Genomic DNA, 27651 nt, shown 5'->3' with positions numbered 1-27651 from the left:
AGTGTGGAATCAGGCCCTTCGGCCCAACATGTCCGTACCAACACTCCAGAGAGTATCCCACTCAAACCCATTACTCTATATTTTACTCCTGACTAATGCAACTAACCTACACATCTCTAAACACTATGGGCAATTTTTAGCTTGGCCAATTCACCTAACTTGCACATCTTTTGGACTGTGGGAGGGAAGCCGGTACATCAGGAGAAAACCCACAAGGATACTGGGAGAATGTGCAAACTCTACATAGACAGTCGCCTAAGCCTGGAATCGAACCTGGGTCCCTGGTGCTGTGAGGCTTACCACTGAGCCACTGTGCTGTCACACAGGGTGTGATAGCTGACAGAGGGCCTTCTCTGATATGTTCTTTGAATCGCCTGTGGTGCCTTTGATAATTTGCGATGTCCATTATCTCAACAACCACGTCACACATAATTTATTCAGTGCTAACCAACAGTCTTCAGTTTGGAGTTCTAAAAAATGATATTTTTCTGCTTAAATTGAGAAAATTCACCTTCTCTTCAAGATGCATTGTGCCTTTGCTAATTCAATAACAAGCTGGTGGGGTGGAATTCTTTGCCCTACTGAAATACTAGCTTTAGTGAATTGAACAAGAATAAATTGTTTCATAAAAGAAATTCTGAGGATTGCTGACTTTTTTTCTAGTTCTGTCCATTTGTTAAATATTAATCCAAAACGATTGTTGTTGTCATCAATGTGGTGGTAGCTGTATTCCTCTAACAATAGTGTCTCGGGAAACTGCATGCCTGTTTCTGTTCTGCTTGTTTTAATCAAATGATATAAACCAGTGGGTTATATATTCAGCCACATTCTGGCTCTGTCAGAATTCACAGTGCTGTATCATAGAATCCCTGCAGTGTGGAAACAGGCTATTCGACCCAACAAGTCAACACCAAACCTCCGAAGAGTAACCTTCCCGAACCCATTTACCTACCCTATTACTCTACATTTACCCCTGACTAATGCACCTAATCTACACATCCCTGAAAACTATGGGCAATTTAGCTTGGCCAATTCATCTAATCTGCATATCCTTTGGATTGTGGGAGGAAACCTAAGCACCTGGAGGAAACCCACGCAGACACTGGGAGAATGTGCAAACTCCACACAGACAGTCATCTAAGGCTAGAATCGAACCTGGGTTCCTGGTGCCGTGCGGCAGTAACGCTAACCACTGAGCCACTGCGCTGTTCTGCATAAAACTTTAAAAGTCACATAAGGATAAGACAATTGCATAAGAATAAAATTGTATGCTTACCAGTATGTACACACTCAGTTCCAGTGCAAGTGTGGAGAAATCTCAACAAATGTTGAATATATCTTGCTGTTAATTGATTAAAACTTTTGCTTAGCACTTACGTGAACTGTATAAGTTTTTCTAACAGTAATCTTCAATCATAGTGATATCAACCACATTTACAATCTTTTAAAATTGTGAAACCAAGGAGCACAGGGAGAAAGAGAGGACTGGAGATCAGTATTGAGAGTGTGTTGCTGGAAAAGCACAGCTGGTCAGGCAGTATCTGAGGAGCAGCATCAGAGGATTCCTGATGAAGGACTTATGCCTGAAATGTTGACTCTCCCGCTGCTTGGATGCTGCCTGATCGGCTGTGCTTTTACAGCAACGCAAACCAAGGAGCACGACCAGGCCCATTGAAGTAAAAATGTGAAGTAATCTCTACTTTTGGGTTTTAAAAATCTGATAGTGACGATAGAAAGCTAAAACTTTCAGATGAGAACCAGCATTTCCACAGCACAGAGATTCTGGGGAAGAATTCTTTGGTGGATGCCTCTTCACCAACGTCTTCGCTTCATTCTCATAGGAACATTGGAATTAAGAGTGGAAGTAGGCAATCCAGCCCTACGAGCCCATCCGGCCATTTACTATGATCATGGCCCATCTTATCCTCCACTTCACTCTCCTACCTGCTCGCTATAGCCCTCTATTATAGTGCTTTTCATCAGAAATGTATCTTTCTTTCACTAGTCTGGTATTGATTCTGCTCCCACTGTATTTTGGGCAGTGGTTTGCATAGATTCACAACCCTCCGAGAGAAGTTTCTCCTCATCTCAGTTTTGAGCCTATCTCCTCTCACTCTATACCTTTGATCTCTTGTTTGAGACATTGGTCCCCTTGTGGGATAATCTGCTGAGTATTCACATGATCAATCTCCTCTCAACTGATCCCAATTTCTCAGCCACTCATTCACACTGAAGTTATCCATGTGAAGCCGTGACATTCTGATTGATCCAGAGTTCAGTTTCACACCTCACTTGCCAGTTGCATCACCATTCGGCACTACTACTGCTTTACTCCCAAAGTTGCAGAGAAGAGGAGAGACTGTTGACAGCTGTATCTGATTGAGTGTAGCATCAAGGAACCTTAGCAAGTCGAGAGCTAATGGAAATCGGGAAAAGATCTCTCCACGGGTTGGAGTCATATGTGCAGTGCATATAAAATATAATACAAGTCCTTTGCTGTAAGAGGCTGGATATTCTGTAGTAACTGATTCGACTCCTGACACTCCATAGCATATCCACACTCTACATGGCATAAATAAGAAGTGTAGTAGAACCCTATTTACCTGGACAACAGCAGGAGCTTCTCTTGATTGACACTCTAACTACTCCTTTCAACATTCACTCCCTCCACCATAGATACACAGTGGCAGTAGCGACTAACATCTTTTGTTTTCATTCATTACTGCAATGTTGGCTGGGCCTAATTATTCTTAAGAAGGTAATTGTGAACTGATGTGTCTGTGTCTACTTAGTATAGGTAGACCCATAATGCTAAGAGGTAGTTTGTTCCAGTATCAGTTACACTGGAGGAAAGATTATATATATTTCCACATAATTTGAGAGTGGCTTAGAGGTAATGATGGTCCCCTGTTTCTGCTGCCCTTGTCCTTCTTCATAGTTGTGGACATGGATTTGAAAGGTGCTGTCTTAGGAGCCTTGTTGAGTTTCTGCAGTGCATCTTGTAGATAGTTCACACTGCTACCATGTGCTATAGCACCATCTACAAGATCCCCACCAAGCCACAATCAATCCTGTCATGTAAATATATTGGCATTACTTCAATGTAACTGGGTCAAAATTCTGGAACTGAATTCCTGCAATAGTATCTCATAGTCTGCAATGCTTCAAGAAAACAATTTGCCACCATCTTGAGGGTAATTAGGGATGGACAACAAATGTTGGCCTTGCCAGATTACCCTCATCATATCAAAAAAAAGCTTACAAATGTGTCGATGCGACTAGTTGTAATGAAGATTAATATTTTCTTATCTTGTGTGCTTTGTTCATCTAATTGCTTCTCAAAACTCTCTTCCATTTATTCTGAACTTGCATTCCATAAAGTTTAAAAAGTTGTTGCTCAGTATGTTGTCCGTGGAGTGGATGAAAGATGACAAATATGGTTTAGAATTTAGAACCCATTTGCTTGGCTTCCAAGCTGTTGCCTTCAGCCTCACCCCTAACTCATCATAGAATCACACAGCATGGAAACAAACCCCTTGGTTCAACCAACCCAACCAACCTTCCTGATGAAGGGCTTATGCCCGAAACATTGAATTTCCTGTTCCTTGGATGCTGCCTGACCTGCTGCGCTTTTTCAGCAACACATTTTCAGCTCTTCAACCAACCCATGCCAACTGTTATCCCAAATTAAACTAGACTCACCTGTCTGTATTTGGCCCATATCCCTCTAAACCTTTCTTATTCATGTACTTATGTTTTTTTTTAAAAAATAACTCAACCCACATGCACCACTTCCTCTGGAAGTTCATTCTACACATGAACCACTCTGTGCAAAAAAAAAATGCCCCCCATGTCTTTTTTTTAAGTCTTTCTACTCTCACCATAAAAATATGCCCCGGGGTCATGAAATCCCCCACCCTAGGGAAAAAGACACCTGCCATTCACCATATCTATACCCCTCAGATTTTATAAACCTCTGTAAGATCACCCCTCTTATGCTCCAGTGAAAATAGTCCTAGTATATCCAACTTTTCCTTAGAGCTCAAATCTTCCATTCACAGCAACACCCTGAACCCTCTCCAGCTGAATAATAGACTTCTGTAATAGAGTGACCAGGATTGGACACAGTGCAGGGCATTCTGGTATAACACGAGGTTCCTCTGTAATCACATGCCATAGAAAATTGGGCTGTAGAAAATCACTATACCTGTTCAGTAGAAAGTTCACATTATCCAAACACTGTCCACAATTTGTCAATCGCATTGTAGCCAATTTACATTGATGAAATGCGTGGCATACCAGAATGACCTGTACTCCAGAAAGGCCTCACCAATGTCCAGTATAATTTCAACACTGTGTCCCAACTCCTATATTCAAAGGTCTGAGCAATGAAGACAAGTGTGCTAAATGCCTGTCTATCTCTGATACAAACTTCAAAAGAATTATGTACCTGAATTCTAAGGTCTGTCTTTTCTACAACACTACACAATGCCCTATTTTTAATTGTATAAATCTTGACCTAGTTTGTTGTACAAAAATGCAATGCCTCGTATTTATCCAAATTAAACTCCATCTACCACTCTTCAGCTTATTGATCCTATTGATCAAGATCCCTTTGAAGTCTTAGATAACCTTTGCTGTCCACTATACCACTAAACTTATTAACCATGCCTACCACATTCTCATGCAAGTCATTTATATAAATGACAAATAAAAGTGGACCCAGTACTGATCCCTGTGGAACACTTGGAAGATATGAGGTTGCAGAAGACATGAGAGAAGCATCTAAGAAGATGGTTGAAGTAAAGACAATTTGGGTTATTTTTGCACTCCAGGGTGAACTAGACCAAGGTTTTCTGAATATTAACTGATAGGGATTTCGAGAGAGACAGAAGTGTTTTGATAGGGAGAGAGTGCAATTTAACAGATGACAAATGTTTACTTGTATCTGGTCCAGATGTTGCTGTGCCTGACAGTTTTAAGTTACTACAGCTTGTGGACTACATTTATGAACTTCCTTTTTTGTAATTCATAAGACTTATGAATTTTGTTTGTACAAGGACTGAACATCCATGTATTGAATCATTTTCTGCCTTACATTTCCAGCTAAGCAAATATAGGAGAGATCAAGTACCTTCCATCAATAGCTATAGAGCAATTATTACTTGATGCTCATTTTGCAGCTACTTGACAAATTCTTGGTTGTCTTCAAGAACAATCTGGAAACCAAACTTAGTTGTGTAACTGTTGCTGATAAAGAGCAGTTGCTATTTGCAGATGAAATGTTCTTCGCTTTTCTATCTTTAAAATTAATGATTTCTGGATTAAGGAGAAAATGTTTTATGCTTTAATGTTTTAAGGAGAAGATATTTTATGCTTTGAAATAGAATATTAGAACAGCACAGCATATACACAGGTTCTCTCCATGACTACCTGGTCAGGTCCATGCCCCCCAACAATCACCCTCCCGTTCTGGCTCCTTCCCCTGCCACTGCAGTAATTGCAAAACCTGCACCCACACCTCCTCCCTCACCTACATCCAAGGCCCCAAAGGAACCTTCAACATTCATCAAAGTTTCACCTGCACATCTACCAATGTCATTTACTGTATCTGTTGCTCCCGATGTGGTCTCCTCTATATTGGAGAGACTGGACGCCTCCTCACAGAGTGCTTTAGGGAATATCTCCGGGACACCTGTGGCCCAACATTTCAATTCCCTCCCACTCTGTCGAGGACATGCAGGTCCTGGGCCATCTCCACCGCCACTCCTTCACCACCCAACACCTGGAGAAAGAATGCCTCATCTTCTGCCTCGGAGCACTTCAACCCCCAGGCTTCAATGTGAACTTCATCAGTTTCCTCATTTCCCCTTCCCCAACCTTACCCCAGTTCCAAACTCTAGCTCAGCACCATCCTCATGACCTGTCCTACCTGACAATCTCCACGCCCACCTATCCGCCCCACCCTCCCCTCTGACCTATCATCTCCATCCGCACTTCCATTCATCTATTGCACTCCTTGCTACCTTCTTCTCAGCACCCCCCCCCCCCCCGCCATCCCATTTATTTCTCCACCCTTCCTCCAGTCCTAATAAAGGGCTTCTGCCCGAAACGTCGAATTTCCTGCTCCTTGGATGCTGCCTGACCTGCTGTGCTTTTCCAGCACCACTCTAATCTAAACTCTGGTTTCCAGAATCTGCAGTCCTCACTTTTGTCTATATTTCATTCTTGTGTATTGAGTATAGGTCCATGTTCAACGCATTAAAATAGTTACTCTTCCTTTTCCATAGTTTTACTGTAGATTTTTCATTGTTCCTTCTCATACTTAATTTAAAACTTTTTATGTTACAATCACTGTTTTTTAAATGTTCCCCTCCTGACACTTGATCCTCTGGACCCAACACATTCGGCAGAACCAAATTCAGCTTTGCTTCTATGCTCACTGGTCATTGAAATTATACTGAATAGATTTCAAAACCTCCTGTGTATTTACTGTGGTTTATTGTTATCCTAGTCTGTGTGAGCATAATTGAAGTCTGACAGTGGCATTACTTATAATTTTTGCACCTGTTTGTAATTCTACTACAAAATTGCTCCACTATATCTCTCTCACCTGCCTGCTCCTGGCCCGTATCCCTCCAAACCTTTCCTATTCATATATCCATCCAAATGTCTTTTTAAACATTGTAATTGTACCAGCATTCATTACTTTCTCAGGAAGTTCATTCAACAAATGTATGACCCTCTGTGTAAAATAGTTTGTCTCTTATTTCTTTTTAAAATCTCTCTCTCCTCTCAACTTAAAAATGTGCCCCCTGGTTTTGAAATTCCCCATCTTCGGGAGAAGCCAACTACCATCAGCTCTATCTATATCTCTCATTATTTAATAAACTTCTATCAGGTCACCTCTCAACCTCCTAATCCTCCACTGGAAAAATTCCAAATCTAACCAGCCTTTTGTTATAAATCAAACCTTCCATACCTGGCAACCTCCATGGTAAATCTCTTCTGAACTCTCTCCAGCTTTAAGATATCTTTCCTATAACCGGGAGACTGCAACTGGATATAGTATATCACCAATGTCTTGTAAAACCTCAAAATAATGTCCCAACTCCGATACTCAAAGGAGTAAGCAATGAAGGCAAGCATGCCAAATGCCTTTTTTACTATCATGTCTATATGTGATGCAACCTCCAAAGAATTATCTACCTGCACCTCAGGTCCCTCTGTTCTCCAATGCCCCAAGCATTAATTGTATAAGCCCTACCCAAAGAGTCATAGAGATGTACAGCATGGAAACAAAATGCAACACCTCGCATTTATCCGGATTCAACTCCATCTGCCATTTTTCAGCCAGTTTATACATTCAACCAAGATCCCTTTGTAATCTTAGAAAATCTTCTAGTCTGTCTATTATGCTACCAATTTTGGTGATATTGGCAAAGTCACTAACCATGTCTTTTATATTCTCATCCAAATCATTTATATAAACGACACACAAAAGAGGACTCAGAACCTGATCCCTGTGAAATACTGCTGGTGACAGGTCTCCAGGCCAAAAAAGCAATTCTCCACCATTACCTGTCTCCTACTGTTAAGCCAATTATGTATCCAATTGGCAAGCTCACCCTGAAACCCATGTGACCTAACTTTACTAATTAGTCTACCATGAGAAACATTGTCAAAGGCTTTACTAAAGTCCAAGAAGACAATACCTACTGCTCTGTCACCAACCACCATTTTGGTAACTTTCTCAGAAAACTCCAAGTTTGAAGAGACATGATTTTCCTCGCTCAAACCCTGCTGACTATCCTTAATCAATGTTTGCCTCTCTAAATATCCATAAATCCTATTTTTTATAATCACCTCTAATAATTTATCCAGAATCAAAGTCAGGCTCACAGGTCTGTAGCTCCCCGGTTTCTCCTTACAACCTTCCTTAAACAAAGGTACAACATTAGCCACCCTCTAGTCATCAGGCATCTCACTCTTGGTTATGGATGATGCAAATATTTCTGCAAGGGGTCTTGTAATATTCTCCCTTACTTCCCACAACGTTCTGGGATACATTAGATCAGGGCCTGGAGATTTATCCACTTTTATATTCTTTAAGACTCTTGAATTTTCTCTTCTGTAATGTGAACTGTTTTTGAAACATCAATGTTTATTTCTCTACATTCTCTGGACTGCATTCAAAGTCTGGTTGAAGACTTGTAGCTCGGGTGTCCGTTGTTGTGGTTCTGTTCGCCGAGCTGGAAGTTTTTGCTGCAAACGTTTCGTTCCCTGGCTAGGGAACATCATCAGTGCTATTGGAGCCTCCTGTGAAGCGCTGCTTTGATGTTTCTTCCGGTATTTATAGTGGTTTGTTCTTGCCGCTTCCGGGTGTCAGTTTCAGCTGTAGTAGTTTGTATGTGGGGTCCAGGTCGATGTGTCTGTTGATGGATGTTCTTGCCGCTTCCGGGTGTCAGTTTCAGCTGTAGTGGTTTGTATATGGGGTCCAGGTCCATGTGTCTGTTAATGGAGTTTGTGGATGAATGCCATGCCTCTAGGAATTCCCTGGCTGTTCTCTGTCTGGCTTATCCTATGATGGTAGTATTTTCCCAGTCAAATTCATGTTCATGGTTGTCTGAGTGTATGGCTACTAGGGATAGCTGGTCGTGTCGTTTTGTGGTTTTGGTTAGATCTATCCATTTTGAACAGGTCTGTCAAAAGACATTCCAATTATCCAAAAATCTGAATCCCTAAATAATGTACCAGATTTTCAGTCATTGATTTATTTTCTTTAACCTTTTGTTCCTTCCCTCATTTGATTTTGGCATTGGGAAAAAACCAAAAATTACATATTTTTTTAATCTTCTAGCAAACCTCTTAAATTCACACTGTACTGCTTTAATCTTTTTCCCTAACAATGTCATTCTACCAATGTGCACAATAATTTCTGGCTTCTCAATCTCACCTTTAACAATATGCTTGAAATGTTTAAGAGATACAATAAAATATACATAAGTCGCCCTAAGCCGGTGCCATTTTAGTTAAGTAAGTTATAAAAAGAAATACATTTTACAACATTAGGACAAATTACATTTTTGTTCCATGCACAGCTTCTTGATTTCCTAAGTGTCTGTGGGAATCCTCCACAGCCACTACGCCATTCCGACGATGCAAAACCAAGAAGGAAGCATACTGAAGCAGTCCCAGCTGCTGCTGACTGGACCCAAAATGTTGTCTCTGCCAAAACCACCTCATCGCCAATACTCCAGCTGCTACCACTGCGAGGAGACTGTCCCAACTCTCGAGGACTACGGCTCATCTCAATTTCTGAGACCAGAGGACCATCTAAACTAACTCCCAAGAACCGAGAGATCGTTTGCTCTGCTGCCATAGCAGAAACCACCAAAGCATCAGAGGAAAAGCATAGACCCCAATTTGGAGGCAGGTTAGGTTGAATCTCTCTCGCATGACCAACTGCATCCATTTTATTTTTTCTTCATTTAACTTTTGAATTTGTTTTCTTCTCTCTGCGGTGGCAGGGAGACGTTGCGGGAAGCTGTTAGGTGGCAGATCTTGTACATTCCTCGTGGCAGTTGTGATAAAAGAAACTGTTCCAGCATCGATTAATTGGGGTCCGTTCTTTTTGATATCTTGGAGACGTCTGTATATGTGGCAAAGTGAAGGACCTTTCAGTTGTCGGGAGTTAATTTAGATGGTCAGTTGGTTCTCGGAAGGTGAGGTTTCCGACGTCTTCAGAACTCCTCGAGAGTTGAGACAGTTTCCTGGCTATGGCAGCGTCTACAATATCGGTGGCGATGAGACCGCTTTGGCAGAGGCAACGTTTTGGGTCTGCTTCAGCGTGTTTCCTCCTTGGTGTTTCAGCCTCGGGCAGCTTTTGGCAGAGGCGACGTTCTGGGTCCTTCCGTCATGATGTGAAAAGATTTAATATTCTGGCACTTAGCCTATTCATTGTGCACTCTCTTTTCAATTAGATTGAGTTGAGCAAGTAACTTTATCACGAGCATTGTCAAACATACCTGATTGTTCAAAAAGATAACTCCAACGTCTGAATGTATGATTACACCCTATGCAAGAACGTTTATGTTTTTAAGAAGATTGATGGCTCACTGTAATCATTAAGATGTTAGCACACTGTTCTAGCCTCTCACTGATCTGCATGTAGCATTTGCTAATTCCGAAACTCAACTATTTTTCTTCATTAAACACAGGCTTATTTTTACTAGATTTTTCAGATAGTTTGGGAGTCACTGCAACTCTTTATCATTATATCCTGTTATTTAATGGTTCATTTTATACAACTGATGTAACAAGATACTTCTCCTTAAACTCTTATTTCTTACAAAATGGTCCATGGTATTTTTTCCCCAGAAGAGAAACACTTATTAAAATCATCACATCCTTTGGAGTTTTTAGATAAATTATACATTAATAATTCAAGCCTTGTTTTGTCAATCTGTTTGAGTTATAATTATTTTGCCATTTCAAATACACCTCTAAACGGTAAGAATATCGGTTTGTGAGTGAAGATATTAAGTTTACTTTCCTGATGAAATTTACAGGGAACCATTCAATTTTGAAAAATCCTAGTTATGCTTGAACTGTAAAATTGGCATTCCATTAGATAATATTAGTCAATTCCTTTACTTGATCTATTTGCATATAATTAGGAATAGTGGTAGGAATAGACAGTTCAGCCACTGAAGGCTGCTCAACCATTTCATAAGATCATACCTGATCCTATTGCGACCTTAACTTCACCTTTCTACTTGCCATTATTGCCTTTAACTCTCCTTGATATAAAAAAAACTTGGCTTTGACTAATTTCATTGACACAGCTTCCACTGCTGTCTATAAGACAGAATTTCTCTGAAGGAAGAAATTCTCTTCATTTCCATCTTTCTTAAAATAGAGGTTCCTTACTTTGAAATTATGCCCCTTAGTCCTAAAAAGCCCCCAGAAGAGGAAACATCCTCTCAGCATCTATCTTGTTAAACCCCATCAGAACCTTAACTATTGCAATAAGCTCACCTCTCATTCTATTAAACTCCAGTGAGTGTAGGTCCAAACCTCCTTCATAAGGCAACCCTTTCACCATGTGATGAAGCTTCTCTGAACTACTTCCAATGCAAATACTGTAAACTTTTTATTATCTGGCACAAACGGGGCCAGGAGTTTGCTCTTTGATCAAATATTCCAGATAATCAAGAGGTCCATATGATCAATGTAGAAACACATACTAAGTCACTTAAATGTAATGCAAGCGGTATACACATCACTGTTATATTTTATTTACAGCATAAGCCACTTAAATAATAATGCAACTTTGCTTTCAATAAAACTCATACCCTTAACTGGCTAATCAGACAATGTAATAGTTAACTATATTTGAGGAGAAATTAATTCAAAATTGCATCACCTGTTGGTATTTTGTGTGGCCATTCAATTGAGCAACAAATATGTTTACACTGAGGTAAGTAAATTTTTAATCTATAATAATTGGACAGAATAATACAGTAATCTTTGGGCTAGTTGAGGTACCATCTTGTATAATGCAATAGTTGTGTTCTTACGCAACCCTGCATTATAGAAAAATCACACTTTGGAAACAACACTTCATTATGGGCTATGTAATCACATTACAGTGTTTTAAAAGTGTATGCTTTAGAAACAATACCCCCAGTTCGTCAATCGCAATACAGTGAATTCGCATTAATGACATATGCAATATAATCTTTGCAAAATTATCGAGAGTGCTAGTTCATAGAGTGCCGGTTAAACTAAAGTTTGCTGTATATCCCTTCCTCAGAAAAATGACCAAACTTCACCAAGTATTCCAACTGCAATCTTCCAAATACCCTGAACAGTTTTAACATAACAGGCCTATTTTTATACTCCATCGCCCTTGAAATAAAAAAAAATCTGATTGCCAAATTAATTGCTGTACCTGCACATTAACATTTTATGATTCATCAGCATGAAGCAGACCCTTCGGTGCAAATTGTCCTTGCAGCCTAAAATAATCCAGTCCCATTTGCCAGAATTTGGCCCATATTCTTCTAAACCCTTTCTATTCATGTACCCATCCATATGCCTTTTAAATCTTGCTATTGTACCAGCCTCCACCACTTCCTCTGGCAGCTCATGCCATACATGCACCACCGGAACACTGGAATGTCTAAAATGAACTATGCTGATGTTACATGACTTCTGTATCTCCAGAGGATTAATAGGCAATCTCCTTTTGTTATCTTCTGTTTATGTTTCTGCCTTACCTTTAAATTGTGTGTTTGTTTAAAATGCTAATAAATCTTTCTTCCTGCTTTCCAAAACCGCTAGTGCCTTGTGGTGTACTGGTAATGCCCTTATTTCTGTGCCTGAATACCTGGCTTCAAATCCCATCTGTTCATAAGCTGGGGTGTCTAATAACACATCTGAACAGGTTGTTTTAGAGAGCTCTTGTGGTGCAGGAGGCCAGGGTTCAAGTCCCACCTGTTCCAGACGAGTGTCATAATATCTTTGAGCAAGTTGATTCAGAAATAGTTTTTAAAAAAGGGGTAATAAGTATCAAATTGTTGCAAATAACTCCAATAGTAAATTAAAGACAAACTCATTTACCCAGAGTGTATACAATATTTACCTGGAGAGAATTGTTGAGGAGAATAGCATAAATTCATTTTAAAGAAAGCTAGACAATTAAATAAGAGGCAAACATAAAAAGATATGGAGATAGATTGAGAAGAGACAGATCACCCTCTTTAGGTTGAGAGACCTGGTGTGTTTCTCTACATTTTGGGGTGACCTTATAGAGGTTAACAAAATTATGAGGGGCATGGGCAGGGTAAATAGACAAAGTATTTTCCTTGGGGTAGGGGAATCCAGAACTAGAGGGCATAGGTGAGGGCGGAAAGATATAAAAGAGACCCAAGGGGCAACTTTTTCATGCAGAGGGTGGTACATGTATGGAATGAGCTGCCAGAGGAAGTGGTGGAGGCTGGTACAATAGCAAGATTTAAGAGGCATTTGGATGGGTATATGAATAGGAAGGGTTTGGAGGGATATGGGCCGGGTGCTGGCAGGTGGGACTAGATTGGGTTGGGCTATCTGGTCGGCGTGGACATGTTGGACCGAAAGCTGTATTTCCATGCTGTACATCTCTATGATTCTGTGAGTAAATGATAAACGCTTAAGGATTTTGTGTTTGCTGAGCTAGGGTGTTGAAATAATTTGCAAATCCACTAGGGGGTGCCATGCCCTTAGTAATTCAGTTTAACAACAAAACACTGAAACTTTGTGTAAGAAGTAGCATCTGAATATACTGTGTGTTGTTTGACATAAATGTGGAATATAATATGGTAACATCCTGTGCCAACTGTGATGATTTATTTTTAATATCAGCTTCAATCATTAGGCATACTTAAAAATTGAAACAAACTTAATTATTAAAATAGGAGAAAGTGAGGACTGCAGATGCTGGAGATCAGAGCTTAAAAATGTTTTGCTGGAAAAGTGCAGCAGATCAGGCAGCATCAAAGGAGCAGGAGAATTGACGTTTCGGGCATAAGCCCTTCCTGAAGAAGGGCATAATTAATAAAATAGTAAAGAACAGTTGAAAAATTATTTATTTTACAGGAAAAATAGTTCAACTCTTGTAAAATTTCTGACTTTGGTGATAAAAATTCGACGTAGATTTTATTGTTGTTCATTTTATTTTTTCTAGTTGAATGCTGGTTGATCCAGAACACCCAAGTATATCTGCTTGTGAGGACTTAAGAAGATGGCACACCCCATCCAATGGGCACGCTACAGATGGCAGAGATTGCTTTCGACTCATGGAAGCAGTAATAGATACGCTGTATCATTATTCCCAGGATGGTTCAAAACTTCCCAACCACACAAAACTGGATGCAAACATCGATTAGTAATTCCTTGCCTTGGTGGATTTACTGAAGAATATGAAAAGGTTTTCAAGAATTATATGACTAATAAGATTCAAACAACCAAATATACCTTGCTGAACTTTATTCCAAGGAATTTGTTTGAACAGTTTCACAGGTATTGTCTGTTAATTGCAAGATCACTTAACAATTGTAAGTTACCAAGTTGGGTAGGACACCTCGGTTACAATTATTATTTTTCATGGTAATTTTGAATACAGGGTGCAAACAAAATCTCAAAGTTCTGAAGCTGAATATCAATCAGTCTAATTTGTACTTATATTACATTGTTCCAAGCACATACTTGTTTTGGGAAACACTATATCTTGGCACAAGAATGGGGAGTGTTCCACCTTGGAGCTATTAGCAATAATTGTGCTGGACTGCTGATCCCACTGGACTGTTGCTCTTCATTACTTGGGCCTTGCAAGCACCAAGTTGAATCCTTTAGAATTGTAAGAGCAATCAGCGTTCTGTTGGTTTGCTAATTGGAAGGTTTGGAGCCAGAAGATCCATGGAATTTGACAGATTGTATTAGTCGTTATAAGATATCTCAAATTGATCTTTCTGAATTTTGAAGTAAGGTTTTAGGATCTGACGCTCAGCCTGGGTTGTTTTAACCCAGACATCAACCTGAAGAAATGTTTTGATGTAATAAATTTCTAGAGCCTTAAAAAGCAAAATATGACATCAAACTACATAGGAGACATTAAATCAGACAGTCTGATCTAAAAGAGACAGAATTTAAGGAAGAATGTCTTAAAGGAGAAAAGTGAGGTAACATAGTGGAGAATTATAAGGAGGGAATGTCAGAGTTTGGGGTCCTAAGCAACTAACAGCATGACCACCAATGGTAGAACACTTGAAATCAAAACATTCAAGAGGCCAAAATTAGAAGAACGCAAATTTCAGAAGATTGAGAGGCTGTAGGAGTGTAAGGAAAGACGTGAAAGCAAGGATGAGAATTTTTTTTTCCAAGTTGCCTGACAGGCGACATTGGCAGTCAGTGTGGAGATAAGGCAGGAAGTGGATACTGATTAGGAATGTAAAAAATGAGGTCTGCAGATGCCAGCCATGATCATATTGAATGGCGGCGCAGGCTCGAAGGGCTGAATGGCATACTCCTGCACCTATTGTCTATTGTGGAGTACAAGGACAAAAGGTAAAAGGCTTAGGCACTGATAAAATCAGAAGACCCTTTCCTAAGGAGTCTGACTGGCTCAAAGAATAAGGTGTCTAAGTAATTTTCATGTCTATGATTTGTTGCGGTGTCTGCAACTCTGCCTTCAACTCAATTCTGAGCTAAAGTTTCTGCTGCCGAGAATACCAAAAGCAGGCATGTTAGCCCTGGATCTCACTGGTATCCAGAAGTTCGCATATTCTGTAATCACTGCACATCACCTGCCCTGCCATCTTTAAAATGTGTTAATTAATTAATAATTGCTACTTATTTATAATTAGAACAGCCTTCACATCCCAATACATTTAAGTACTGCCAACAAACTTCACAATACTGACAAAACAATACATTGCTTATAAAAACCTATGGTTTCTAATAGTAATTATTACTGATTTTCTGCTGCTTTTGCTGCACAAAAATGGAAATCAAGTGTTGGAGGCTTAAAAAAGGGAGAAGATAAAAACCAATTCTTCCATGCCCGTCACTGAACACTCCACTCAGCTGCTTTTACTAGCTGCAGTAAACTTTACTTAAAGCACCTCTTTCCTCCATACACTAAATTCCCAAATATATTCACTTGAATTCATCCTCACTGATGGCAAAACCCCTTCGCACTGACTGTGTGCATCCTTACTGACCCAAGTGCTTTTAAACCTTGTCGATCACAGTGCAGTTTAGTACTCTAGGAAACAAATTTTACAATGTAAGGAATGTTATTTGCAGGTACAGTAGTGTTTTTATCTCTCAAAAAATATGTGCATTTCAAAAAGAAAAATGTAAGTCCTACACCTGAAATACTTATTTTGTAGTTCTCTTCACAGTTGCAGCCTGATGTGCTGAGCATTTCTAACATTTTCAATTTTTATTTCGGACTCCCAGGAACTGCAATATTGCTTTCCGGACAACAGCTAGTGGATCATGAGGAAAACATGAAATGGCATTTACTATATTGTAAAGCATTTACTATAGAGGTTTACAAAATTGAGGGGCATGGATAGGACAAATAGACAAAGTATCTTCCCTGGGATCGGGGAGTCCAGAACTAGAGGGCATAGGTTTAGGGTGAGAGGGGAAAGATATAAAAGAAAGCTAAGGGGCAACCTTTTCACGCAAAGGGTGGTAAGTGTATGGAATGAGGTGCCAGAGGATGTGGTGGAGGCTGGTACAATTGCAACATTTAAGAAACATTTGGATGGATATATGACTAGGAAGGGTTTGGAGGGATGTGGGCCAGGTGCTGGCAGGTGGGACTAGATTGGGTTGGGATATGTTTGGCATGGACGGGTTGGACCGAAGGGTCTGTTTCCATGCTGTACATCTCTATGACTCTATTGCTACATTACTTGAAAATAAAATCACTTTGGAAACATAGCAGTAAAAAAGTCCTAATCTCTCCAGAAAGCTACGTTCCCTCATTCTCCTCCTCCTCCCACCTATCCAGTTAGAACACTGGGATTTGTGTTTGATTCCATTCCTACAGTCTCCTTGGAGCATGTCTGGTATTTTGAAGTCTTGCTGTTTGAATTTGCTACCAGGGATCTTTTGTCAGTGAAGTTGACATTTTGGCATTAATGTATGATATTTAACATGATGTAGATATTTTACATATATTGATTAATATTTTACAAGTAAATGGTATGTCACAAGCAGTTTGGTTCTTAATTTCAAATCTGCTGTATTTGTGTTGAGAATATGTCTGGTATTAGATGCATTTATTTTCACAAGTTTTGGTTAATCCACAGCAGCATGAGCTGTTTTTAACGTAATACGTTTTAATAGTTTTATTGGCCAAAGTATTTTTTTTAAATATCGAACTCTGGTATACCCATTAACCAGGCAAAACATTTTATTCTCTCAAAAGCTGCAGAAAATAGTCTCCTAACTCTCTAACGCTATTTTAATCACCATTGAATGCTTAAGTAAATTATTTGAGAGAGAGAATTATTTTCCTGTGCGTTTTCAGTTATTAATTTCATTTTCATTTTCTGTGTTCTTCAGGATTGCAAATCTTTACTTCCTATTCATTGTTGTTCTCAATTGGGTCCCCTTAGTGGAAGCATTTCAGAAGGAGATAACCATGTTGCCACTAGTAGTGGTTCTTGCAATTATTGCAATTAAAGATGGAATTGAAGATTACCGTCGCTACAAGTTTGACAAACAAATAAACAATCGAACAACTAAAGTATATGATAAGTAAGTCTGCACATTCCCCCTTCTTCGCCACAATTTAGGAAAAGCGTCGTTATTCTTTCAAGTAATGTTTATGTGTGTTCTTTTTAAAGGTCACAGAATTTATTTATCAAATGCTTACTAACCAGTAATTTTAAATTTTGAAATTTATATACTCGGGATTACTCCCTCCTTTGAATCTTTGAGCTTCCTGGAACAGTGCAAGTCGAATCATACTTCAAAGCTTTGTGGTTTCTTAAGATCATTCTTGACCTTCAAGACAATGTAATGAAGGTTCATGATATATAGTTATTGTTTGGAAACTTGGGTTTCTAAAGTGGACAGAATCATGCATAGCAGTATATTTAATTTATAATTCTATAATCTGTTTAAAGAAAAGAAATAGTTTTGATTTCATTTTTGAGTTCTGAGAGTGGTGTTGGGTTGTCCAAAGTTTTGTTTACAAGCATCGAAATGAGTTTTATTTTTAAATTCCTGAAGTGAATAATTAAGCACATTAGAAAGAAAAATAGAATTCCTTCATAACAGATGGTAGAATTTGACTGCAATAAAAATCTGAAATTAAGTGTCTAGTGGTGACTGAAACCGTTGTCAATTGTCAGAAAAAACCTATTGATTCACTAAAGTGCTGTGGAGAAGAAAACTCATCCTTTAGCTGGCCTCCAGGCCCACAGTAATGTTGTTGACTTTTAACAGCAGTGAGGAATTGGCAATTAGTGCTGGCCTAGCCAGTGACACCCACGTATAATGAATTTTAAGAAAATGTTACTTTGGATCTGATCCCAGCCATCTGAGGCTATCTGTACTACAATTCCAAAGGGAAAAAAGTTTCCTCTTTCACTGGGCTCTCAAGATTCATGAACTGTTAACTATTCAATTGTACAGTGTCTTTCTTAAATTAATGGTGTGTGATGTTGCTTTTGGGTTTTTGGGAGTGAGTACATGAACAAATAATTCACATGGTTATCCCACACAAAAGGCTGCTGTTGGTAACTTTTACATGGCTTGTACTCCAGAAGAGGTTTAAAAATGTACACCTGTTTCTTAAAAAAAACACTGATTAATGACTGAAAGAGAGAAGAATGAAAGTTTTATTTTATCTTTCCTTGGAGATTTGCTTTTGGATTCCTTGTATTTCTAGTTAACTTATTAGAAACACAGAATATAGAACACATTTGCTAAATCTAACTTTAAATTTCAATCTCTTCATTTCAGATAGAGAAATACCAAGAAATAACAGATCTGCAATGATTTTAGAGATTGATCTTCCTATATCTTTATAAGTATCTTTTTATCCTGGCCTACTTTTAGTCATTTTGTATCTATTTTCAGTTAATAACCTTGTCACTTTTACTTAAATAACCACAGCAACATCTGTCCCAGTCTGTAGAAGGGCTAACGGAAGTCTACCATTAACTACTACAAGACAGTATAGAAAGTATGCTAGTAGTTTTGCATGCACTGGATCATTATTATTCATCAGTATTCATCAAAATATACTTCAGAATATTTTACCTTGGAAGGTTTATGGTTCACTTTATGTCAAAATTGAAATTTTTAATTGTTTCATTTTGCTTATGTTAAAAATATTGAGATGCTATATATTAATACTGACAATTTTCTCATATTGATTAAGAAAGAGCTGGTGGTAAACTTGTACTGTTGTGGCTTATTTTTATTGTTTATGAATAATGCACACCTGAGGTCAAGTGGCATTGCATTATGTTCACTATATATTAATCTTGCCTGGACAAATGCTGAGTAATTTGCAATGGTTCTAATGGAATTTATCAGTAGTGATTGCCAGTAAACAATGTGTATTTTTACTGCAATTATGTAGGGTCCAAACCAGTTGTTCAAAATGTTAATCCAGCAGTGACTGTGAAAGAGATAGTAAATAGCTCTCAGTTGAAGAAAATTCCTTCTTTCTGCTGGCAGCTATCATACTTCCAGTAGCTGCAGAGTTGTCTCTTCAACACCCCTCCTTGCCCAATAACTTTCTATCACTTTGGGCTGACCTGTATCTTTCAAAAATGATTGGGTTGAATTCAAATTAGAAATTAAAATGCAAAATATACAAAATACATTTGTAACTGACAAAATAAATTAGGTTCATTAACAGACTCTGATAAGAGCTACATACAAATTAGTACCTGTGTGAATGGGCATTCAGCCCTTGTTACCTTAGTCATTTGAAAATAATTAAGATGCATAGCATTGCATTTAATTCTCTTCTAAGCTTCCAAAATTATGCGAAGATAATAGCATAGTGATCATTTCTCTGGAATAGTAAACTGCAGACCGAGGCTAATGCTTTGGTGACATTGGTTCACATCCTCCCAAGGTAGCTGGTGAAACTTAAATTCAGTTCATAAACCTGGAATTGAAAATCTCACCATAGATGACCATGAAACCCTCAGTCCCGTAGAGGGACTGTTTCATGTTGAAGAGGATTTAACTGAATTCCAGTCATTAGGTGCATGCATTCCACTCACTGTCTTCTTAGAATATAAGAAATAAGAGCAAAAGTAGGCTTTTCGGCCCCTCAAAGAGGAGAAAGTGAGGACTGCAGATGCTAGAGATCAGAGTCGAGAGTGTGGTGCTGGAAAAGCACAGCCAGTCAGGCAGCATCCGAGGAGCAGGAGAATCGACGTTTCGGGCATAAGCCCTTCATCAGTAATGAAGCTTGAGGGTCGGGACTGAGAGATAAATGGGACGGGGGTGGGGTTGGGGGGAAGTAATAGGTCAGAGGGGACAGTGATGGATGGGTCTGGAGGGCAGTGCCAAATTGGAGGCTTGGGACTGGGATAATGTGGGGGGAGAGGAAATGAGGAAGCTGTTGGAATCCATATTTATCCCTTGTGGTTGCAGGGTCCCAAGGCGGAATATGAGGCGTTCCTCCTCTAGGCATCGAATGGTAGAAGTTTGGCGGTGGAGGAGGCAGGACCTGCATGTCCTTGACAGAGTGGTAGGGGGAGTTGAAGTGTTCAGCCACGGGGGGGTGGAGTTGGTGGGTGCAGGTGTCCCAGAGATGTTCTCTGAAATGATCTGCACGAAGGCGTCCTATCTCCCTGATGTAGAGGAGATCACGGTGCAACGGATGGAATAGATGACATTGGGAGACTTGCAGGTGAATTTCTGATCGATGTGGAAGGATCCCTTGGGGCCTTGGATGGAGGTGAGGGGAGTGGTGTGGGCGCAGGTTTTGCACTTCCTGAGGTGGCAGGGAAAGATGCCAGGTGTGGGCTGGTGGGGAGTGTGGACCTGAAGCGGGAGTTGCAGAGGGAATGGTCTTTTCAGAACGCTGATAGGGGTAGGGAGGGAAATATATCTCGTGGTGGGGTCCATTTGGAGGTGATGGAACTGGCAGAAGACGATGCAATGTATGTGGAGGTTGGTGGGGTGGAAGGTGAGAACTGAGGGGATTCTGTCTTTGTTGCGTTGGGAGGGGTGGTGTTCAAGGGCGGTGAAGTGAAGTGAAGTGGAGGAGATGTGCTGGAGGGTATCGCCAACCACGTGGGAAGGGAAGTTGCGATCGTGGAAGAAGGACCCTCAAGCCTGCCTCACCATTCAAGAAGATCATGGCTGATCTGCCCTGGTGCTTAATCCTTTTTCATGAAAGCTCATCATAGATCACAATTCAAATAAACCATTTACCCCCCTCTTTATATACTTTGTGATCTAGCTCCATAACTGTCTGGGGTACAGAATTACATTAATTCTTTACCCTCTTGCAGAAGAAATTCCTTTGTATCTCCTTTATAAATTAGTGTCTCCTTATTCTGTAATTATAACCCCTAAATCAAAATTCCTATTCTACCCTGTCAAGTCCCCTCAGAATCTTGTATGTTTCAATAAGGTCACTCCTCGTTTTTCTAATTTCTAATGATCAAAGACCTACTTAGCCATAAACAAAAAGAGAAATTGCTGTAAAACCTCAGCGGGTCTGGCAGCATCTGTGGAGAAAAATCAGAGTTAACATTTTGGATCAAGTGACCCTTCCTCAGAACCCAGAATTCAATACTGGTACCTCCACATCATGGCAAGCACACAATCTGGCTCAAGACTTGGAGATGCCGGTGTTGGACTGGGGTGCACAAAGCTAAAAATCACACAACACCAGGTTATAGTCAAACAGGGTTTATTGGAAGCATAGTAGCTTTCGGAGTGCCGCTCCTTCATCAGGTGGTTGTCTGACAATTGTCAGACACAGAATTTATAGCAAAACGTTTACAGTGTGCTGTAATTGAAATTATACATTGAATAATACCTTAATTGTTTGTTGAGGCTTTCATCTGTTAGAATACTATGGTAGTTCCACTTCTTTCATATGTAAATCACAAAACCTTTTTTTAAAAGTTGCATTCTCAGGTTAACTGTAACAATTGGTGTTAGCTAGATAATACATTAAAGGTCTTAGCCCCCTGTGTTCTTTGTCTTTGCCATAATGTTTAGACTGATCGTAAACTAAAAAGTGAGATAACAAGAGTTTACATGAGTTCATGCAGTTTTTGAGCAAAGTCCAATGTAACTCTGCAAGTCCAACTTCACCCCACAAACGTATATGTATATGTGTGCATGTGGGTCTTTGTGTGTCTGTCTGTCTGGGTTGGGGGGTTGAGTGAGAGAGTGTATATGTGTGTGTTTTTGTCTACTCAATTAACCTATCTGTATACTTTTGCAGATTCTTTAGGCTCTCATCACAATATGCCCTCCCACCTATTTTGTATTATCAGCAAACTTTGATACATTACACCCCGTCCTTTTCTATGTCATTAATATAGCTAGTAAAAATTAAGGCCTTTGCATTGATCCTTGTGGCACTCCTCTAGTTGTATTTTTCCAAACTGTAAAAGACTTATTAACCCTGATTCTGTCTTCTATGTGTTAACAAATCTACAATCCATTCCATGACATTAACCCTTCATTACACCCGTCTTCTGCATTAACCTTTCTGTAGCACCTTAGAGAAATCCAACTACACTACATTGACGTTTGTCTTTATTCATTCTGCTTGTTATTATCCTCAAAGAACTCTAGCAAATTTGGCAAACATGATTTTCCTTGCAAAAACAAAAATTTAACTCTCTCTAATTGCATTAAGCTTTATGAATATCCTGCTTTTTCTTCCTTAGTAACTGATTCTAGCATTTTCCCAACAATAGATAAGGTATACTTGCCTGTAGTTCCCTGCTTTTTGTCTCCCTCCTTGTTAAACAGAGATATCACTTTAATGGTTTTCCAATTTGCTGGAACCCCCCAGAATTCTGAGTTTGGGAATATTTCAATCAATGCCTCAATTATCTCTGCAGTTAGCTCCTTTTAAAACACTTGGATGCTAGCCATTAAGTCTGCATTTATTGCCTGTCTCTAATTACCCTTGAGAATGTGGTGGTGAGCTGCCTTCTGGAACTGCTGCAGTCCACCTGCTGCATGTAGGTTCACCCACAATGCCCTTTGGGAGGGAATTCCAGGATTTTGACCCAGCAACTGTGAAGGAATGCTAATATATTTCTAAGTCAAGATGTTAAGTAGCTTGGAGGAGAATTTGCAGGTAGTGGTTTTCCAGTATACCCGCTGCACTTGTCCTTCTAGATAGAAGTAGTCGTGGTTTTGCAAGGTGTTGTCTAAGGATCATTGAATTTCTGCAGTTGATCTTGTATATTGTACACACTGCTGCTATTGAGCATTGTTGGTGAAAGGAGCAGATGCTTGTGGATGTATGGTTAAACAAATGGGCTGCTTTGTTTTGGATGTTGCCAAGCTTATTGAGTGTTATCGGAGCTGCAAATCCAGGCAAACGGGACTGCTCCATCATAGAGCAATAGAGTCATACAGCACGAAATAGACCCTTCGGTCCAACCAGGCCGTGCCAAACATAATCCCAAACTAAACCAGTCTCGCTATCTGTTCCAGGTCCATATCCCTCCAAATCTTTCCTATTTATGGATGTAAGTTTGCTTGCTGAGCTGGGAGGTTCATTTCCAGATGTTTCATCACCATACTAGATAACATCTTCAGTGGACCTCAGGCGAAGCAGTGTATGTGATTTCTGCTTTCTATTTATATGTTTGAGTTTCTTTGGGTTGGTGATGTCATTTCCTGTTCTTTTTCTCCAGGGGTGATAGAGGGGTCTAACTCGATTCCAACTCCAGTTGGAATGCCATGCTTCTAGGAATTCTCGTGTGTCTCTCTGTTTGGCTTCTCTTAGGATGGATGTGTTATTCCAGTCGAAGTGGTGTCCTTCCTTATCTGTATGTAAGGATGCTAGTGAGAGAGAGTCATATCGCATTGTGGCTAGTTTTCTGCCTGTTTGTCCAATGTAGTGTTTGTTACAGTTCTTGCACGGTATTTTGTAAATGACATTAGATTTGCTTGTTGTCTCTATAGGATCTTTCAAGTTGGTTAGCTGCTGTTTTAGTGTGCTGGTGGGTTTGTGCGCTACCATGATGGTACCAGAGATCTGAGTACTCTGGCAGTCATGTCCAAGATGTCTTTGATGTAGGGGACAGTGGCTAGGGTTTCTGGACGTGTTTTGTCTGCTTGTTTGGGTTTGTTGCTGAGAATTCAACGGACTATGTTTATTGGATAGAAAGTGAGGACTGCAGATGCTGGAGATCAGAGCTGAAAATGTGTTGCTGGAAAAGTGCAGCAGGTCAGGCAGCATCCAAGGAGCAGGAGAATCGACGTTTCGGCCATTCCTGAAGAAGGGCTCAAGCCTGAAACGTTGATTCTCCTGCTTCTTGGATGCTGCCTGACCTGCTGTGCTTTTCCAGCAACACATTTTCAGCTATGTTTATTGGGTGCCCATTCTTATTGAATACACAGTATTGGTGCTTTTCCTCTGCTCTGCATAGTTCCTCTGTGCTGCAGTGTGTGTTGGCTCATTGAAATAATGTTCTGATGTAGCTTTGTTTGTGGTTGTTGGGATGATTGCTTCTGTAGTTCAATATTTGGTCCATATGTGTTGTTTTCCTGTAGACACTGGTTTGAAGTTCCCCATTGGCTGTTCACTCTACAGTGACATCTAGGAATGGCAGTTTGTTGTTGTTTTCCTCGTCTTTAGTGAATTTTATGCCAATAAAGGTATTATTGATGGTCTTGAAGGTTTCCTCCGATTTGTTTCGTTTTGTGATGACAAAGGTGTCATCCACGTAGCGGACCCAAGGTTTGGGTTGGATGGTTATTCGAGTCTCTGCATTATTGCCTCTGCTAAGAACCCTGATATCGGAGATCCCATGGGTGTTCTATTGGTTTGTCTGTAGGTTTTGTTGTTGAAGGTGAAGTGTGTGGTAAGGCACAGATCCAGTAGCTTGACGATACTGTCCTTGCTGATGAAGTTAGTGGTATTTCGTGTATATGTCTTCGGGTCTTCTAATAGTGTAGTCAGTGTTTCCTTGACCAGGTTAATGTTGATTGATGTAAACAGGGTTGTTACATCAAAGAAGACCATTATTTCATCCGTTATCTATCTTAGTGTCTTTGGTCTTCAGGAATTCTTGGGTGGAGTGGATGGAGTGGCGCGAGTCTTCTACCAAGTGTTTTAGTCTTTAGTGTAACTCCTTGGCTAATCTGTAAGTTGGTGTTCCAGGTAACGAGACTATGGGTCTGAGGGGGACTCCTGGTTTGTGAATTTTCGGTAACCTGTCGAACCATGGTATGTTGGATCTGTCTGGTTTCATTTTTTGGAAGTCGGTCTTATTTATTTCTCCAGATTTCGGAAGTTTTTTGAGTAAGGCTGTGATTTGGTTCTCTAGTTATGGGGTTGGTCTATCACCACTTGGTAAGTGTTGGTATCTGTAAGTAATGCGTTCACTTTTTCAATGTAGTGTCTTCGATTTAGAATGACTGTCAAGTGTCCTTTGTTTGCAGGTAGGATGACAATGTTTTAATTTTTTTTTAGTTTTTCTAGTGCTTTCCTTTCTTGTGTATTGCCTTCATTTTTTCTGCTTAATGTTGGTGTGACTATCTGTCTGATGGCTTGCTGGGTTTCTTCTGTGAGTTGGTTATCTTTTAGTGTTGTTTCTAATGCTGCTAAGAAATCTTTCTTGTCCACATCCTGGCAATTGTAATTTAGTCCTCTTACTAAGACGGCTTTTTCAGTGACTGTTAAGGGTCGGTCAGGTAAGTTTTTTTTTAACCATGCTTCTGTGTTGTCAGTGTTGTTACTTTGTGTAAGTTTGTCTAGTTTCTTCTGCAGGTTGGATTTTTTCATTTTCTGTGTTTGTCGCTGTCTAATATCAATGGCTTGTTGTACTGTGTCTGTCCATTCATGGTCTGTTGCATGCGTGAATAACGATTTTTGGTGCAGAATTTCCTGGTTGTGTTTACGGAGTCTGTTGTGGGCATTTCTCTCAGCATTCTGTGGCCATTTTGCTGCTATTGTTTTAGCAAGTGGGGTGTTAAGGGGAGGCTTGTATTTAAGACATTTATGTAGTACCTGTTTTCTTAGGCATTCGTGCCTGAAGTACAGCTGTTCGCGGGTGGCACTCTGGGTGGCATATTTGGGCCTATTCCTATTTATGTATCCTTCCAAATACTCATGACTTGTGCTTTGTAGATGGTGAATAGGCTTTGAGAATAGGAGATAAGTTACTCACCAGAGTATTCCTAACTTTTGACCTGCCCTTGTTGCTACTATTTAAATGGTTAATCCAGTTTAGTTTTCCTGGTAACCCCCAGGATGTTAATCAAAGGGGAATTCAGTGAAGATAATACCATTGAATGTCAAATGATTAATTGTCTCTTATTGGAGATGGGAATTGCCTGGCATTTGTGTCGCATGAATATTACTTGCCACTTGTCATTCCAAGCCTGAGATTGTCCAGATTTTGTTGCATTTGAACATGGACTGCTTTGCAGTATCTGAGGAGTCACAAATGGTGCTGAACATTTTGCGACATTTGATACTTTAGGGATGTTTGCAGTGAAAACCATTGCAAAATATTAGTTTCAAGTATATACCATTTCTCTATCCCCAGTTATTAATTTCAGTTGTATCCAGTCTCGCACTTATTTTTTCTTTCTCTTTATACACCCATAGAAGTTCTTGCTGTTTCTTGCCAATTTACTTTGAAATAACTCGTAATTAGTTCTTTAGTCATCTACTGTCAGTTCTTTGAAAAGAAATACTAATCCCCGGCCTTAGATTCTGATTGGATGCTATCCTTGACTACCTTTGACCTGAGTATTTCATTCTTTTCATCAAATTCTTCTTTTTAACCAGAATAAATCTTTGCTGAGCTTTATGTAATATTCACTTAAACGTCTGCCGTTGCTCATTCCCCTTAGTCTATTTTCCAAATCTGCTTTTGGAAACACTTTATTTGTGCATCTGGAATTGGCCTTATTTAAATTGCAGACACTGGGTTGATCGTGTAGTTTCTCTCTTTCAGACCGAGTTTGAAATTCTACCATGTTGTAACTGTATTCCATAAAGTATCCTTAACAATGACCTAACCGCTAACTCTTGTCAATTTTATTTCATTGTTGTTTCGAAAATTGCCCAAAGTGTTAGTTTGTTTTAATATATCCTATTTCATCAAAAATAGTCTTGTGGATTTCAGATCAACTACTACTTATAACGCGTCCAACTTAAAATTAAATGTATAACCTTTTCGGTAAGCAAGTTAAATTGCTTACTTTGGTCTCTTTACAATTGAACTGGCTCAGCCTGATAACCTTACATGACAATCATGTCCTCTTTAAATTGGTTGATCACAACAGCTAAGGTGAGACATCTCACAAAATGAGACTTCTAACTGGACCCTATAGCTCCAAAATTGTGTGCCCTTTCAATTTCTGGAAGTGCAAGCTGATAACAGGACAGTAGGGATAATGGTGAATGAGACCTTGGTGAATGATACAACCAGCAATACAGTTCCCTAAATAATCATGTATAAAGATTGAAAAAAAAGCAGAAATTACTGGGAGGAGAAGATAGCATGAGTAAATTCATTATCAAATCAGGTACAGAAAGAGAATCAAAGAGAGAAAAAGTGACAAAAAACAAAAGTGAAAAATTACAAGAATAGTTTGTTATCTTAAGGAGTGAGAGTCTAATTATTTGTTAATGGATGCCAGTGTTGCCTGATAGACCTGCATTTATCACAAAATCCATTGCCTTGGATAAGATGCTGGTGAGTGTTTTTCTGAACTCCTGCTTGACTTGGGATGTAGCTACGTCCACATTGATATTAGGAAAAGACTGTGATACAAATCTGGTTGATGGGCAACCTGGATGGGAACTTAATGATGTTCTCTTGCATCTGTGATACCCTTGTTCATCTAAGTGAGAGAGATCATTGATTTGTGGTGAAGGAAGTAAATGTTGCA

General features: G+C 39.6%; 1 protein-coding gene across 3 annotated transcripts in view; it reads left to right on the top strand.

Annotated features, from left to right (window-relative positions):
- Positions 1–27651, top strand: part of atp10d (ATPase phospholipid transporting 10D) — a 211796-nt gene that overhangs the window by 73113 nt on the left and 111032 nt on the right. For 2 of the 3 annotated variants that reach the window (XM_060824432.1, XM_060824439.1), the window contains exons 2-3: positions 13730–14064; positions 17125–17319. In XM_060824432.1, the coding sequence (XP_060680415.1) occupies positions 13787–14064; positions 17125–17319 (473 nt within the window). In that variant the 5' untranslated portion in view covers positions 13730–13786. Of the gene's footprint in view, positions 1–9400; positions 9437–13729; positions 14065–17124; positions 17320–27651 lie in introns of those variants that run through there. The other variant, XM_060824447.1, reaches the window with a different exon arrangement.

The sequence above is a fragment of the Hemiscyllium ocellatum genome, chromosome 1 (assembly GCF_020745735.1).
Source record: "Hemiscyllium ocellatum isolate sHemOce1 chromosome 1, sHemOce1.pat.X.cur, whole genome shotgun sequence".
In the NCBI taxonomy this organism is placed as follows: Eukaryota; Metazoa; Chordata; class Chondrichthyes; order Orectolobiformes; family Hemiscylliidae; genus Hemiscyllium; species Hemiscyllium ocellatum.
The sequence above is the reverse complement of the archived record's forward strand: the minus strand, read 5'-3'. Positions and strand labels throughout refer to the sequence as shown.